Source organism: Protopterus annectens, chromosome 3.part1 (assembly GCF_019279795.1).
Source record: "Protopterus annectens isolate FY-2018-M chromosome 3.part1, PAN1.0, whole genome shotgun sequence".
In the NCBI taxonomy this organism is placed as follows: Eukaryota; Metazoa; Chordata; order Ceratodontiformes; family Protopteridae; genus Protopterus; species Protopterus annectens.
In genome coordinates, this window is record NC_056732.1 from 1,107,009,444 (window position 1) to 1,107,027,060 (window position 17,617).

The 17,617-nt window shown below is 39.2% G+C and overlaps 1 protein-coding gene across 11 annotated transcripts in view; it reads right to left on the bottom strand.

The window, feature by feature from the left end:
* PTK2 (protein tyrosine kinase 2) overlaps positions 1–17,617 on the bottom strand; it is a 4,250,095-nt gene that overhangs the window by 1,114,438 nt on the left and 3,118,040 nt on the right. For all 11 annotated transcript variants that reach the window (XM_044067250.1, XM_044067257.1, XM_044067247.1 and 8 more), the window contains one exon: positions 12,380–12,495. In XM_044067250.1, the coding sequence (XP_043923185.1) occupies positions 12,380–12,495 (116 nt within the window). The remainder of the gene's footprint in view (positions 1–12,379; positions 12,496–17,617) is intronic.

A 17,617-nucleotide genomic window follows, 5' to 3' on the forward strand; every position in this document is an offset into this window, starting at 1 on the left:
ATCAACGCATTTCTTTCGAACGCCCACTCGACCGTGGGGAGGACATGCAGACTCCACACAGAAGGCACTCCAAACCCAAGCCAAGAATCGAACGGGAGAACCTCTTGCTGTGAGGCAACAATGCTACCACTGCACCCCCGCAGAAGTATTCCTATTAAGAGGGTAAAACTTCAATATTTAAAGATCTACATAGTTCTGTGCATTAGTATTAAGTTAAAAGGTTTCAGTGGGGTATTGAGGTGGGTGTGTGTGGTTTTTTTTTTGTTTGATGGCTTGCAATAAAACAAAAAGTTTTGTAAGATGTGACATAGGCACAAATGGATAGGGCTAGAAACAACTGTATAAAAGTTCAACCTGCCAAACAGTGTATGCATGTAACACAAAGGCTGGAACTAGACATTTAACAAAAAAGGTGTTGCACATAAAAGGTGGGAATAACAACTTTTCAATACAATGATGCTTTCTGTAATGTCTTTAAATGCCAATGGTCTCACAGATGAATACAAAAATGAAGTATTAAACTATATTAAAAATGTACAGTGCAAATAGCTATGCTACTGGAGACAGACTTGGAAAGAACTGAACATATGAATTTGATAAAGTACAGTTATGTACACTTACCATAAATGTAGATGTTCGAGTGTATTTACTGTTGCAGTCATTACATTTGGGTAATCTGCTGGCAGGTTGCCCTCGGTCAGCCTGAATAACAAAGTCTTGGGTCCTGCACCGGTTGCTGTCTCCTCTTCCATGACGTCAGGTCGTCAGGGGTATAAAACATGCAGCTGACACCATTTTATTCAGTTTTTCTTGCCTCACATGTCAGGTGCCCCTCAAATGGGGAGAAAAAAAAATATCAATAAACAGAAATATATGTAAATGCACTTTTAGCAACATAAACTTTACCTTCATCTAAAAGCAAATACACCACAAAGGCTTTAGAATATAGTGAAAGAAAGAGAAGTTATAGAAAAGGGGGGATGGCGGGGTGGGTAACCCGGACTGCAACACTGAATACACTCTAACATCTACATTTATGGTAAGTGTACACAACTGTACTATGTTATTCATGTTCACTGTTGCAGTCATTACATTTGGGTAGAATCCCAAAGCTATGGATGGGAGGATGGAACTAAATAGCATTAGGAGTGGCTATAAGGCCCTGCAGAACTGCAGTGGCAAAGCCTGCCTTGGATTTGGAGAAGAGTGGCAAATGATAATGCTTTGTGAAGGTATGAACAGAGCACCAAGTAGCAGCTTCTAGAATGTCTTTGGTTGGAACTCCTCTGAGAAAAGCTGCTGAGGTAGAAGCAGCCCTGGTGGAATGTGACCTGATCCCCTTGGGCACAGGTTTACCATTGTGCAAGTAGCAAAAAAGAATGCAGTGACTTATCCACTTTGAAATAGTCTGCTTTGATATAGCCTTCCCGTCTGATCCTGCAGCAAATGCCACCAGTAGTTGCTCAGACTTTCTTAGAGATTTGGTCCTGTTTAAGTAGAATCTTAGTTGTCTGTGTACATCCAATTAATGCAGAATCTGCTCCCCCTTGTTTTGCGGATTTGGGTAAAATTTTGGCAGGTGGACTGTTTGGTTAAGAGCCACACCGCATACCACCTTAGGCATAAAAGAAGGATTGGTCCTGAAGGACACCCTGTCTGGGTAAAATGCAATAAAAGGCTCCACAGCCATGACAGCCTGTAGTTCTGAAACCATTCCTGCTGAAGTGATTGCCAAGAGGAAAGCTGTTTTCCAAGATAAAAATTTTATATCCGCATTAGCTGCTGGTTCAAAAGGAGGCAGGGTGAGTTTTTCCAGCACAAAAGTGAGGTGCCATGCAGGAGTTGGTGATCTTCTAGGAGGCCTTACATTTTTGGCCCCTCTAAGATACTGTTTAAGCAGAGGATGAGAAAAAAGGGGAGGCTCCGTGTTGTAATAAGCCGAGATGGCAGAGGCATGGATTTTTATTTGTAAAGCATCTCAGTCAAATATTGTAAACTCTGAGGGATATTGGGTCTTGCTGTGTCTGTTCCTTGTGCTTGGCTCCAAGCATAGAATCTCTTCCATTTATCCGCATAAGATTTTCTAGTACTAGGCCTTCTGGCTTCCAAAATGACATCCATCACAGATTTACTGAGAGGTGTTGTTTGAATAATTAAATTATCAGCCATGCTGCATGGTTCAGAGTTTGGAGCTGAGAGAGCAGAATTTGATAGTTCTGCTGAGACAGTAGATGAGGTATTTGAGGCAAGTACCAAGGAGGGAGTTGAGACATATTCCTTAGACTTGGGTACCAGTGCTAGCGAGGCCAGTCCAGAGCAATTAGGATAATTTTTGGGTTTTCCTGTCTGACCTTTAGTAAGACCTTGGAGAGAAGAGGCAGAGGGGGAAAAGCATAGACTGATAGGTTTTTCCAACCGAAGGATAGGGCATCCACTTTCCATGCTTGTCTGTGATAAGTCCTTGTGCAGAATTTGTCCAGTTGATAACTTTGGGGAGAGGCAAATAGATCTATGTCTGGGCTCCCCCATTTCTGTGTTAAGATGCTGAAGATTTGTGGATCCAGTTTCCACTCATGCGGGTCCATAAGGTTTCTGCTTAGGTCGTCTGCCAGAGTATTATGTTTTCCTGCCAGGAATTGAGCATGAAGATGTATTTGTAAGTCAAAGCTGTGTTCCACAATTCCTTGGCTAGCCTGCAAAGGGGGTAGGGGACAGGAATGTGTACCCCCCTGCTTATGTACCGCATAAACGTGGTGTTGTCCGTCTTTATCAGTAGTTGTCCTGGGTGAAGTAAGTCCTTGAAGGCTGTTAGACCTTTCTGAACAGCTAGCATCTCCTTCTGGTTAATATGCAGATGCATTTGTTTTGGGCTCCATTAGCCCTGAATGCATCTCCCCGCCAGGTGGGACCCCCAAGCATAGTCTGATGCGTCTGTAGTTAGGGTTTGGGTGGCAGGACCTTGTTTTGGTGACATGTCTCTGCCCACCAAAGAAACTCCTGTAGTAGCAGGGAATGAGAGGAATCATTGTTTCCAGACTGTGACAATGTTGACTCCATAAACTTTTTAGGTACCACGGAAGTTTCCTCATATGCAGTCTCGCATATGGAATTAATAGAATGCAGGATGCCATGAACCCCAAAGCCTGCAGAATTGGTCTTGCAGATAACTGGCTTTTTGTTGTCATTTGTTTGAAGTATGCTGTCAGTTGCCTTTGTTTGTCTGGCGTAAGTTAAGCCATCTGGGCAGTTGTATTGAAGCTTGCAGCCAGAAATGTAATTATTTGAGAGGGTACCAGTTGTGATTTCTTTTCATTTATTGTGTACCCTAGGCATGTTAAAAGCTTTTTTACAAATGCCAGATGTTGAAGAAGAGTGTCCTTGTCCTCTGCTTGAATGAGACAGTAGTCCAGATAAGGATAAATTTGTATGCTTCATCTGCAGAATGCAATTACTGGTGCCAGGCACTTTGTAAAGACCCTGGGCGCAGTAGATAAGCCAAAGGGCAGTGCAGAGAATTGGTAATGCAAAAAACCTGCCTTGAAGTGGAGGTATCTTCTTCACGATTCCCTTATTGGGACATCCAGGTATGCCTCAAGTCTAGAGTCACTAACCAAGCATTCCTGCCCAGCATAGGCAGTAGCTATTGTAAGGTCAGCATTTTGAATTTTGGAATGTCCAGGAACGTGTTCAAAATCTATAAGTCCAGTATTGGATGCCAGGCAATGCCTTTTCTGGGTACCAGGAAAAGTCTTGAATAAAAACCTTGTCCTTTTTTCTTTTATGGTACTGGCTGAGTAGCCCCCATATCCATGAGGGACATAACTGGTTTCTGAGCCTCTGTCCATTGATTTTGTGGCAGATCTGGCCAACCGTTTGGAATTGGCAAAATATGGAAATGAAATATGTACCCCTGGGATACTATGTTTAATACCCTGGGTAATTAACTTCCAATTTTGAGCATGAAGTGCTAATTTTCCCCCCAAGGGGGCTGCCAAAAGATAAGTGCTTGGTGAAGGTAGAGGGAAGTCATTGAGACTGCTTACTGTAGGGTTGCGCTTTGTTTCCTCCAGATTTGGAGGTGGAGGCACTCCATTGCTTTGACCTGTAAGAACCCTGTGATTGGTATCTAGAGCCTTTTGATCGCCTGGATTTGCCTTGAGAGGCTCTGTTGGACACAGGGAAGGACCAAATTTTAGTAGGCCAGTGCCTACTGAACCTGGGTGGCTGCACTTGTAAGAAATCTTTTACAGTTTGCATAGATTTAGCTTTGTCTTCCATTTTCTTTAAAACCTCTTCTGCCTTATTACCAAACAGAGTATCATGTTGCAAGGGGGCATCCAACAATTTAGCTTTAACATGATCAGGCAGATTTTGCTCCTTGAGCCAGGCATGCCTTCTAATCACAGATCCAGTAACTGTGGCCCTGCAAGAGGCCTCCAAGGAATCAAAACCACATTGCAAAGTATGCTTTCCAGCCTGTTCTGCTGAATGCAATAATTTCTGTAATTCTTTACTTTCCACACAATCAGAAATCAACATCATTTTCTGTTTCAATAAGCCCATAACATGCTGTTGATAGTTAAGCATATGAAACTGGCAGTTTAAGGCCCTAATTGCCAAGGTTGCAGACGTATAAACCTTCTTTCCCCATCTATTCAGCGCCCTGGAATCTCTATCAGAGGAGGTAAGATTCTTGGCTGTAGAGGCCTTTACACCTTTGGGACCCTGTGAGATAGTCTCAGGATCAGCAGCAGGATTTTTGAATAGAAATTTGTGGGAGTCAGGAACCCTGTAATATCTATCTGGTTTACTAGGAGCCAGAGGTAGGGAATCAGGAGCCATGCTTGATTCCGAAAACACATCATCAACAATGTCTAAAACAGGAGGTATTGCCAAAGGCCTATGCTGAGGAAGAAGAAGGAAATCCCTAAGCCTCTTTTATCTTTTTTGACTCAGAGAAATCCTGACTCTCCCAGTGAAAATGTTCCCTTAAAGTATGCAAAGTTTCTCCAAAAGAATAATCCTCAGGAGGAGATGCAGATGGGATGGATTCTTCTGCATCAAAATCCTCATAGGGTGGAATAGAAAATTCCTGATCAGAAGAGGAGTCAGAAGAAATGGAAACCTGATCTGAAGATTCATAATCAGTGCCTTGCCTAGGCCTCTTAGCAGGGGGGGGGGGGAGTTAGGAGCCTCTGATCTAGGTAATTAAGTCCTCAGCAACTTTGATCATCTGTTTTTTAGGCATAGGGCCCTGAGCACGTGGCTCATGCGTCAGTGTTTTAGACATAGAAGATGTTTTTGATCTTGTTTTTGAGGCTGGCGTCGGTTTTATATAAAAATGTTGAGACCTGAAAACACCCTCAGAAGCCGTTGCCTGCTTAGCGGCTCTGGACCCATCCAAGGGAGAGACATCCTCAGGTTCAATACTCTGAGAATCTCGAGGCATACCGGACTCCACATGGGTCCTGGTAAAGGCCTGTGACTCAAAAGTAGCGGGTATCAGGGGCTGCAAAAGCGCCTCACTGAGTACCGGCGACTGGCTTAGGAGAAGTTTTGTCATCGGTTTTGGACCTCGACGGTCTGTCTATATCTTTTTCTTTGCGTTTTTGTGAACTCCGGTAGTCGGATTGCTAACCGACGACATTTCAGGGTAATTAAATCTGGATCCAAAATATTTAGAAGCAAAAATATACCGACGCTTAATAGTGTTTTGGTTAAATCTAGCACAAAACCGACAGCAAGGCACGTTATGATCTGGGCCTAGGCAAGGAATACAGTACAAATGAAAATCCTTATGAGGCATTTGCTTCCCACAAGTAATGCAATTATTAACTTTTACTGATATCGGTAAGGAACAAGAAAATGTTTCCCCAACGGGGTACTTAGCTTTAGTTGAAGACTTCGGTTCTGAAACTCTAATGCGAAAATTTCTGGAGTTGGCCGACTGTCACTTGCGAACTGCTTCGGGCACCGCGCGGCAAGAAGGACTGAATAAAATGGCGTTGGCCGCATGTTTTATACACCTGACGTCATGGAAGAGGAGACAGCAACCGACGCAGGACCCAAGACTTTGTTATTCAGGCTGACTGAGGGCAACCTGCCAGCAGATTACCCAAATGTAATGACTGCAACAGTGAAACACGAAGAACATAGAAAGGTTTTCAAGATGGTTATTCAGTGGAATACCTCAGACAAAGGAAAAGAGGAGTTCTTACATTAATTGCAAGAGGAGCCCCAACAGAAGAAGATAAAAAAAGATAATAATAGTAGATTTGTAGTACTAAGGGTCTACTGGCAATGGAGGAGGATTACACTGGCATGTGTCTGTAAGCCCAAAAGGGAAAAATCTAACAAAGTAGGGTAGATTTTTGAAGAAATTTATGAAAACATTTGCCATGGAAGATGTGAATTCAGTACTAGGAGTATGAAGTGAATTTATATCTTATTCCCAAAGATACAAAAACTGGGCTAGGCTAGACAGAATTTACATTGAACAGGTGCATTTAACTGAAAGTCTTGGTATGTACCCAATAACTATTTCAGATCATGCAGCAATAATAACTAAAATAAAAACACAAGGTACTGAAATAAAAATGAGATAGTGGTGCTTTCCCATCTGTTAAAAAGAGAGGAATTTAAGGAATTGGTAGTGGAAATTATTCAGGAGCTATTACAGAAGATAGAAATTTCTTCAGAAAATGTAACTAGCGAGTGGGATAAAATTAAAGTGGAATTTAAAAATAGGGTGGAAATAAAAGAAAGGGAGATATGATTAAGAAGTAACAAGAATTATTTAGAGGGACTGACAACTGTTTATGTATTGCAAAATATGGGGAATCTCACAGAACAAGAGGAGTAACTGCAGAATGCTAAACAGAAAATAAGGGATTACCTTGATAACATGCATGAGTTTAGAAAGACTGCTGTTAAGCAACTGTACTTCGATATTAACTCTAGAGCACAAGAACTTTTAGCACGACTCAGGCAAGAAAAAGCAGAAAGGTTCGTCACCATGCTTAGGGAACGTATGACAAGGAAGATAAGAGATTCTGTAGAGGTATTAAAAGTATTTCAGAAATTCTATGAAAGTCCATATAAAGCACAGAAATATGGAAATCAAGAAAAGATACAAATTGGAATCTTTATGGAAGAATTAAATATGTCAAAGTTAGAGACAGATTAGGCTCAATTACTAAATAATTAGGATTGGAGGAGATGAGATAAAAATTGTGATATACAACCAATCCACAGGAATAGATGGTATTCCTGTGGAAGTTTGGAAGCTAGGAGGGAAAAACTGATAAAGATATGGAAAGATTTTGTTTAACAGTATTTTAAGAGGAGAAGTGCTAACATCCTGGAAAAAAGCGGGGGTAGCTGTAATACATAAACAGGGTAAAGACCCATCAGATCCAGCTTCATACTGGCCCATTTCAATACTAAACCAGTTTTATAAAGTGTTTGTTTATTATGGCTATAAGAATAGCAAAAGTGATGCCAAATTGATAGATGTGTATCCATGTGGTTTTGTGGAGGGGAGGCAAACATTTGACAACATTAACAGAACACTGATGATCCAGAGGGAAGCAGAAAATATCATTGTTGTTGGTGGGTCTTGATGTAGAGAAAGCATTTGACAGAGTAAACTGGGACATTTTGAGCAGGGCAATAGAAGCATTTGCATTCCCTGATAAAATTATAAGGTTGATTAGGATGATATATGAGGGATCGGAGGTGAAAATTAAAGTGGATGGGTTCGTTTCTGATAATTTCTGCTTGAGCAGAGGAACCAGGCAGGGGTGTCCTCTTTCCACTTTGGTATTTGCATTATATTTAAAACCACTGGCAAAGAAAATAAGTGACTCATAAATTCAAAGATATAACTGGTATGGTAGTCAAAAAAAGCTGGCTCTATTTGCAAATTATATTATTTTATACCTGATAAAAACAGAAAAGGACATTTCAGTGTTGTGGAACATTTTTAGACAGTTTCAAATCTTTAATGAAGCTAAAACAAAGGCAATAGCTGTAAATTATGTACCCACCACAAATTGGTTCATCAATATCCATATTTATGGGAACATGATAAAATGAAGTACTTACAGGATTATGGATTAAAAAATGATTCCGGTGTGGCAGTTAATATGAGGGGAAGAGAATAAACAAAAGACAATACAAAAACTGAGAAATTGGAGGCTCTGTTATATGGATATGGATAAGAAGATACAAGCAGTTAAAATATTTTTAGCCCATTTAGTCTTACACACAGGTCAGGCACATTTTTATCAACCAGAGGAGAAGCTGTGGATAGCAATTAATAACGAGCTGAAGATAAGCTGATTCTTCCAACAGAACAAGGCAGATTGGGATTACCCAATTTGATGGGGGTATTTCAGAGCTACACAGTTAAGGCTCTTATACATAGCACAAGCAGAAACCTATAATTCAAAGTGGAAAAGGATGACAATGAAACAGGGGGGGGGCGCACAAGACATAAGGAGGTACTGGGAATTTGGATGCAGACCTTTTAGGAGAATAACAACAATCATACAGAATATTATATTCATAAAGTAGAGGAAAGTATTCTAAGAAATAAGCCAACATGGGAATGGAGAAAATATATTCTGCCAATAACACAGACAATAGGCAAGAGGGGGCTGGAATTTATTGGAGAAAACTGGCAAAGGAATCAAGGTACTGGGAGCAAATAACTAGAGAGGAGAAGGTAAAAGAATGGAAAGATGCCAAGAATTTATCTGGACTGCAGGTTAGAGATGTCTTCCCTATAAAGAACTAATATCAGTGTATAGGCAAATAGAAAAAGATATGGGGGTCCTAAATGAAAGACCAGCATGGGTAGAGTTTTTATTAGAATCTAGAACAGAAGCTATTGTTAAAAAAGGAATAATTAATAGTGTATATAAAGTATTGCATTATAACTATAAGAATTAAGAGGAGGTTAGAAAGGACTGGGAAGTGAGATTGGCTAAGCAATTCACAAATTAACAATGGGTGATATATGTATGTCACCCAAATATGCAACTAAATCTAGAAGATTTAGGATTTTTGCTTGAAAATGTTTACATAAATATTTTTATACCTCAAGTAGACTCCAGAGAAATTTTCCTCAGGTAGACAGCAAATGTTGGAGGTGTGACGGGGAAGAAACCGATAATTGGGAACATATTTTCTGGGAGTGTAATGAGTTGGCAGACTTTAATGAATCCTCGCAGACTACTCTGTCAGAGGTACTGGGTGAGCAAAGTGGTGTATCCAGGGAAATGATTCTTCTGAGCCTTGATACAGAATTGGAATTGCCTAGACATAGTAAGGCCTTGCTGAGTCTAATTATGGTGGCTGCCAAAAAAGCAACTACTAGAAAATGGAAATCAAAGTCTAAACCAACTACACTAGAAGTAGCGAATATAGTAATAGAGACAAAACAACTGGAATTGGGATCTTTAGAAAAGGTTGGGAGCAAATTACATAGAAAATGGGGATTGTGGGAACAATATATACAGGGGAGGAATGTGGTGTAAAAGAAGGCAGGATTTAAGTGAGCTGTGTAATGCTTGACTGACAATGATTGGGTAGATTATAAGTGATGTATAATGTCTAACAAAAATTATGTCAATATGGTTTGTGATGTGTAATGCTTGCAACTAAGATTATGCTTACATGGTTTGTTTTCATTTATACAAATGTATGACTCCCTATAAGTGATAATTTAATAAAGATATTTCTTGTTAAAAAAAAAAATCTGCAGAACCCCCCTCTGTCCCTTAGATATAATCAGCCAAGGTTTCCCCTCAATGTCGGGGGGTATATGTATATCAACCAAATATGCAAGAGTGTCCAGAAAATTTAGGATCTTTGCCTGGAAGTGTTTACATATGTATTTTTATACCCCAAGTAGACTCCAAAGAATTTTTCCTCAGGTGGATAGCAAATGCTGGAAGTGTGATGGGCAAGAAACAAGTGGATGGGAACATATTTTTTGGGAATGTAATGAGCTGGCAGATTTTTGGGATTCCCTGTGGACCGCTCTGTCAGAGATGTTGGGTGAGCAGATTGGATTGACTGGGAGATGATTTTTTTGAGCTATGATACAGAATCAGAATTGCCAAGACATAGTAAAACCTTGCTGATTCTAATTATGGTGGCTGCCAAAAAAGCAATTATTAGAAAACAGAAATCAAAGTCTAGACCAACTTTACTAGAAGTAGTGAATATAGTAACAGAGATAAAACAAATAGAATTGACATCTTTAGAAAAGGGTAAGAGCAAACTACATAGGAAAAAATGTGAATTGTGGGAACAATATATGCAGAGATGGAACGAGGTTTAAGAATCATGATTTGAATGAGCCATATAATGTTTAACTGACAATGACTTGATAGAGTATAAGTAATGTATAATGCTTGCAACTACAGTTGTTTCAATGGTGTCTGTGACGTACAATGTTTACAACTACAGTGGTGTCAATGTTTTGTTTTTCACTTATATAAATGTAAAATTGCCTACGCCATACGTGATTATTTAATAAAGATTTATTGGGGGGGGGTCCCCCTCAACGTCTATAGCAGATGTCTGTAAAGCCTCTGAGGATGTGCAGGGAGTAGGAATCATGCTGGCCTCCAAAGGGGTCAAGGTAGAAGAATCCAAAGCAACCACCAAATGATCCTCCATGCTTTCACTATCCTCGAGAAAGATGTCTGGGGGAGGCTGGGCAGCGTCTGTATCAGGCCTAAAACTTTTGACCTTTTTTTGGCAGATGGCTGACCCTCAGGACAGGAAGACTCAACCATAACATCTTGAGCCAACAGCTTAAAACACTGATTTTTCTAGGTAAATAGATATGGAGGAAAGATGACTACAGAGGGTCTTAGGGACAAAAGCTTGGCAGAAAGAACATTGAGTATGATCGTGGGGAGCACCCAAGCAAACAAGGCACTGGTCATGAAGGTCTTTATGGAGAAGCTGCCTCCCACACTGACATTTTCCCTTTCTGGATGACACGAAACCAATCAATACCAAAGAAAAAGAAGATGAGAAACCCCAATGGGGCACTTATCTGAAAACTTGCCCAGTATCACACACAGAAAAAAATCATTAAGACCAATATTGTATGATGGTTTTCAGACTAGCACCAAATAAGTTCTGAAGTGCACTCTAACAAACCACCAGGTATTAATGAGAACATTACTTTGGCTCCAGTGTTAAAAAAGAGAGCTCTGGATGTAATATAGTATTTTACTCAAAGCTTCAACATATTATACTTTTAATATACATGTTTTAAGTTGTCAGTTTATGAAGCAGTGTGGATCACTTTAATTACAGAATTTTTAATTTGCAAATTGTCTAATTAACTAGAATGTAAATGACACCTATTATATAAGAAGTACTTATGGGAATAATAACTTAGTTCTGAAGAAGTCTCTGTTATGGTGAGGGAGACGAAAGAGCTTAACTTTCTTTGTGTTTGGAATAAAGTGTGTTCATAAGAATTTTGGTTCTGTTATTCCTGTGGAGGTATGGAGCTTATGGTAAGGACCCAGTGAATTGCTTTTCTAAGTTGGTTTTGGTCAAATATACTTGCAATTTCATTTGCCACAATCTCAGATTGTTTTACTTGGAAAAAGATACAGGCACCATATATAACCCAAAACTATCAGCATCAGAAACTTAAAGAAAGTGCCACTAAATATGATCAAATCAGAACTAAATGACATCAAATGAAACTGCATCTGGCAAATCAAACTTGCATCTGGCATTGTCACAGCCCTGCAGTACTTCAGTATTACTTTCATGAATATCCTGATAAGATATTCTCAAACAAAATTAATTATAAAAAAAATTATGCTCCTTAGGGTAATAAACCAATTACATAGCACATGGTGTTACAAAAGTGGCATGGAAGGAGTAAAAGAAAACAAGGTGACACTTTAAATACAGAGATTTAAGAAAAAAGTGTCAGTAAGTTATTCATGACAAATAACATTAATTTGGATTATAAAACAAAAATCCATCTTTCTGGAATATTAACAAACTTCTGGATAAAATAATACCAGAGAAGATGTACTGCAGTCATCAAGGTAGAAGACAGACATTTATAGATAGATAAACTAGTACAGATAAATATCACCTTTTTAAAACTCATTTATTAACTGGGGTAGAACACTGATCCAACTAGACCATTTTCAGTTTCAGCCTTAATACAAAGGAGACCAGCTCAATTACATAATTGTTTTTATATAGCTATACATAAAATAAAATAATGTGATTTACTGCAGTACAAAAAATTCAATTGCCATACAACTAACAAGAACAATATACAAGCTCAGACTCGAATAATGACAGTGTACTTAGAACTTACCTATGTACAAATCTTTTGCTCTCTAGATAGGCAAGTGCTGTGCTGAGTTGGTAGGCATAAAGAATCAAGGACGCCAGGTCCAGGTTGTATTTCCTGACTTGCAGGAATGATCTTAGCTTAAAAATAAAGAACACAATTTCAGTCAAAGTATATGGTTACATCATTTAATTTTAATTAGTTTCACGGCACTTCCCTATTCATATACTGGCTCTGGTACTCTCATCCATTACAGCAAAAGCATCTAGCCTTTTAACCAATGTAAAGGGCCTACTTTCCAGTGAAAAATGTGGCACACATTACAACCGAAACACGAGTCAACAGGTAACACTTCTTCTAAAAGTGATACAAGTAACTGCAGCAGAACTATGTACTATGCATCTACTAAAGAATACTTAACTTTTTCCCTAAATTTTGTGTAGCTAGAGTAATATTATGCTCCTTCTAATCATTCCATCATCTCTGCAACTGCTGAATGAATGTAAGATGGTGAGAAGTTTTGCCTACCCTCTTTCATCCTCTTCCTCTAAAAAAAAATCCTTTAGAAAGTTTTTTTCTCCTCCAAATGAATGCCTTCCAAACCTTCTTAAATCTGTTTCAGTTGTATGAAAGAATGTATCGACACTGCCTTAATTTCAGCAACATTTACACATCTGAGAAAATGTGTTACTATTTTGACATCTGTAGATGCAATCAGTACTGGCCTAAGAAAACAATACTTTCTTTTACGTTCTGTGTACTATTTACTACTACCTACCATTCCTTGTAATGGATATGCAACATAAACTTAAAAAATGGCTTTATCATCAAGTCTCCTCAACTGTAACCTACACTTGTGTCACTGTTTTCATGAACTATTGGTTACCCAACCCTCTGTGCAAATTAACACACTGAAAAAATGTCCAGCAAGAGCACTTTACTACCCAGCATATATACTTTACAGCAGAAAACTATACCTATAAGACCATGGATGTGCTTTAAGATCTAATTCAACTAACACAGTATAAACTGGTCTTATGTCAGTCACATGCATTCCCGAATACTGTCACTGCATTTAACAGTACCATCTCTTCAGGAAGACTGCCTCCACCATCCTTTCTGTGAAAAATAGGTCTTCACAGCTCCTTTCAGCCATGCAGCTCATATCATTAAACAATTTACTATTTCCTCTTGTGTTATGATCTCCCTTTTTTTAGAGCCTACCTACTTAGACTATTACTTTTTTGCAGTACTTAAGTAGTTCAGTCTTATCTATCCCACTGCCTTTTTTCCTTCAACAGTCTACATTTTCCAGCTGTTGTGGTCTTTTGTTATATGCTTTCTCGTCAAGAACATGTACATTTTGTTTTCTGCCTTTAACTGTACTGGCTTTGCTGTGCTTATGTTCTGGCAAAGTGTGGTATCTCAGACTAGATACACAGTGCCATAGATTGGCTAACAGATGGATAACTTTTTTTCCTGGTGGTAACTATGCTACACATGCCAGTACTTCACCTGCTGCCGTTGTTGCTTTGGCACACTGTTTGCTTATTCTGCTTGTGTTTACATTACCTGTAATGAGTACATTACCTGTAATGAGTACATCTAGATTCCCTTTCTACTTTTGTTCTGCTTCACCTCCAAGTTTGTTCATTTTGTAGGTTACTGTTTTCCAGCTGCATTATCCTACAAAGAATTTAAGTTGCTATGTTTTAGACCAACATTTCTTAAATGTTAAGGCCAGACCCCCTGGGAAAACCACCTTGTTTCTGGGAGATCCACCAAGTCTGAAAACATTTTTTACTTCAAATGTTAATTATGCATTACTGTTTTTATATGTTGTGTGACTTTACTGGTGTGTCAGTTAGCATTGCTGCTTCACAGCACTTAGTCCTCAGCTGACGTATTTTCTATTATGAGTCTGTACATCCTTCCTGTTTCCCCGTGGGCTTTAACTGGGTGCTACACTTTCTTCCCACATCTGAAAACATGCCACAGTTCAGGAGGAGTTACTCTAAACTGTCCAAACTGGCTGCAGTTGCATGCGTGTCTGTGTGTGTGTGCCCTGAAATAGGTTTGTTCCCGATTCAGGATTACTACCTCTTCCTTGTGTCCAAAAAGTACCAGGATAGGCTTCATCTTCCCATAATCCTGAGACCGAAGTGGGTTATCAGAAAATGAATGAATGATTTTAATTTGGAAAAGTCTAAATGCAGAAAGATAATCATCAATGAATTTGTGCATTTGATTAAAATCTTTAATAAAAAAATTATGTAATAAGCCAATTCTTTATTATTTGTAGTCTGTGTGCATGTGTGTGTGTGTTGTGGGGAGGGGGGCAGTCTTCTCTTGTATCCTGTGTCCAGTGCATGTTTTTTTTGTTGCTTTGTTTCTGCATTGGGAGGTGTAAAGTACTTGCTTGACATCTGGGGGCTTCAGGAGTTATCTGGTTTGAAAGAAACTCACTCTGGAAGGCTGAAAGCCTAATTTTAAAGGTTTCCTCCAAACTTAGCTAATGTTACCATCTCTTGTTCCTCCCTTCCTTTGCATATCTTTTCACCAGCAGCAAAAAGCACACACTTCCATTCTGATCTCCTGCAGTGTTACCTAAATGAACAACAGAAAATGGCCTGCCTGTAGTACAGCACTAGTAATCATCCTTTCCTAAGTGACATTCATGCAATACAACCCACTAAGCCCTTTTTTCCAGCCAGAATTTTACTTAAGCTACCACTCCATGAGAATCTCCTGCAGTGTTACCTAAATGAACAACAGAAAATGGCCTGCCTGTAGTACAGCACTAGTAATCATCCTTTCCTAAGTGACATTCATGCAATACAACCCACTAAGCCCTTTTTTCCAACCAGAATTTTACTTAAGCTACCACTCCATGAGACACCCAACCACCTAAATATGTTAACTAATTTTCTGCACTACACTGTACTGTGTCAAATTATACAACCTCTTTCAGCATTAATACAATATACTCAACAAAATAACTCAAATCAGACATGGATGGAGTGGCCTTATGTGAAGCCATGCTTAAATTAACCACTTTAGCAGCTAACAATCATCCAGCCAAATTCATTAAAATAGCCTCAGATGCCCTAGCCTTTCCAGTCTCCATACGCACCAGTAGTTCCATACCTGAATCCAGAGTTTAAAATCTGGAAGTAAAACTACATATTAGCTCTACATAAAGATATCAAATCTAATGATCTTAGTAACTTCAGGCCAACTGCCGTACTACCACCACTATCAAAAACTATGGAAAGATGTGTTCACACAATTACTACAGTACCTCATGGATCAAAACTGACTCTCTAGTTCCCAACATGTCGTTTGCCTTAACCATATTGCAAAAACTGTCTTAGTGTCTTTCCAAAATACTACCAATCTGCACCATAACAACAATCTTTTGGTTCTACCAGCTTTCTTGATCTCTCAAAAGCATCCGACAGTAACTACTCCATAAACTCATCCTGTCTCAAGCTCTGTACTAACACCATCAAATAGTTCCATGCTGCCCAAGGTACAAAATGCAATGTGTCAAATGGCAAACAGCATACTCTTCCTTCCTCACTGTAAACATAGGTGCCTCTCAAGGTACTATACTAGGCTCATTGATCATTAACATATTTGTCAATCAATATTCTACAAACCACTTATGGCTGCTCCTCACTTATTCAGTATGCAGGTGACTCCACTCTTGTTTGCTATTCCCCATCCATTAATAACCTGCAAGTCAAAACCCAGGAATCATACTCCTAAATTGAACTTTGGATATAACAACATGACCTAACACTTGAACGAAAAAGACAAACATTGTGTTCTTCCTACCTACATCCAATTCTGTCACATTCAATTACCTCTTCTAAAACTATTTATATATTTATTTAACATTTGTTTACCGGGAAAGTCTGACTGGACACAGGTCCTTTTTCAGCAGAGGCTCGGGGAGAAAAGCTCCATGAGTAACAGTAAATGTTCATGCACACATTACAATAATCAAAAAAGTATAAACTAAACAAAATGTAGTATACATAAGAACATACAAATTTGTTACATCTTGACAACAAAACCTAGACTTTGAACATAGTTAGTACTATTTGTAGGTGCCTAAGGATATTGTCCTAAATACCAAACTCCTCTGAGTTACCCTGGAAAGTAAAATATTTGCCCTCCATATATATGAAATCATTAAAAAAAATCATAAACTAAGTGCTTTACACAGAATCACAACTTTTCTCTCAGAAAAAGCCCAAATCAAATCCAGTGCTTACCTCCTACCCAGTCTACTCTAGACTGCCACAATCTACTCAACAACAAAGACCATCAATACACCAAACTCAATCTGGTCCATTCAGTTCTGCACCAACCATCCAAATGTCCTTTCCCTAATCCCCTAATGAAGTGGTACTGTCCCATAACAGAACTCTGCTCAAAAGACAACTACTTGCCTACAAAGACAAACCATGAAATGCACATGGTGAAACCTTGCATTCATGTTATGTGGCCAAACTATGGAACTTGATGCTATATGCACTACAGGAACCTCAAATTCAACACAGTTTAAAGAAAAATCTCTACAATCGTATCCTTAACTCTAAAGTCTGCTCCTGCTCTTCCTCTCCTGGTCAATCAGTTATGACCCCCACTATTCCTTCTCTCCAATCACAAAGATTCTCCTCTCATCAGTATAGGTTGATAGCTGTTTACTACAGTAATTACTACTGGGGCCTTTATAAGCCTAACCAAGCATTCCAATTTTATTCTGCACATTAAAATGCCTTAGAGGTTGTTTTAGGGCTCATATGCAAGCTAAGGCAAGCTTTACTGGCTGCCTCTGTCCATTAGACACATAGGTACTAGACCCAGGGTATATTTCAGATTTCCCATCCACTAGTCCGGGCTTCTCTTGAATAGGGGTAGGAAACAGTTCTGCTTCACGTGGATGGGAAGCCTGTTCCACAGAAGGAGAATTTTATGAGTCACATACCTGTCTGTCCAACATGTCCTATTTATGTCACAAGCAAAGTTTAAATCCCTAGATCTTGTAATTCTGCTGCTATTCATTTTCCAGATATGCAAAAGGTCCATCAGAGTGGGATCCAAGGATGTCTTTTATGCCAGGCATAGGTCATGTCTCAGCAGTCAGTAGGAAACAGAGTATAGAGACAGGGCTTTGAGGCAATATGCGCAGGACATGCTGTTAACTTTCTGTATTCTTTTTGTGAAGAACCTCTTTGGATGTTCCAGCTG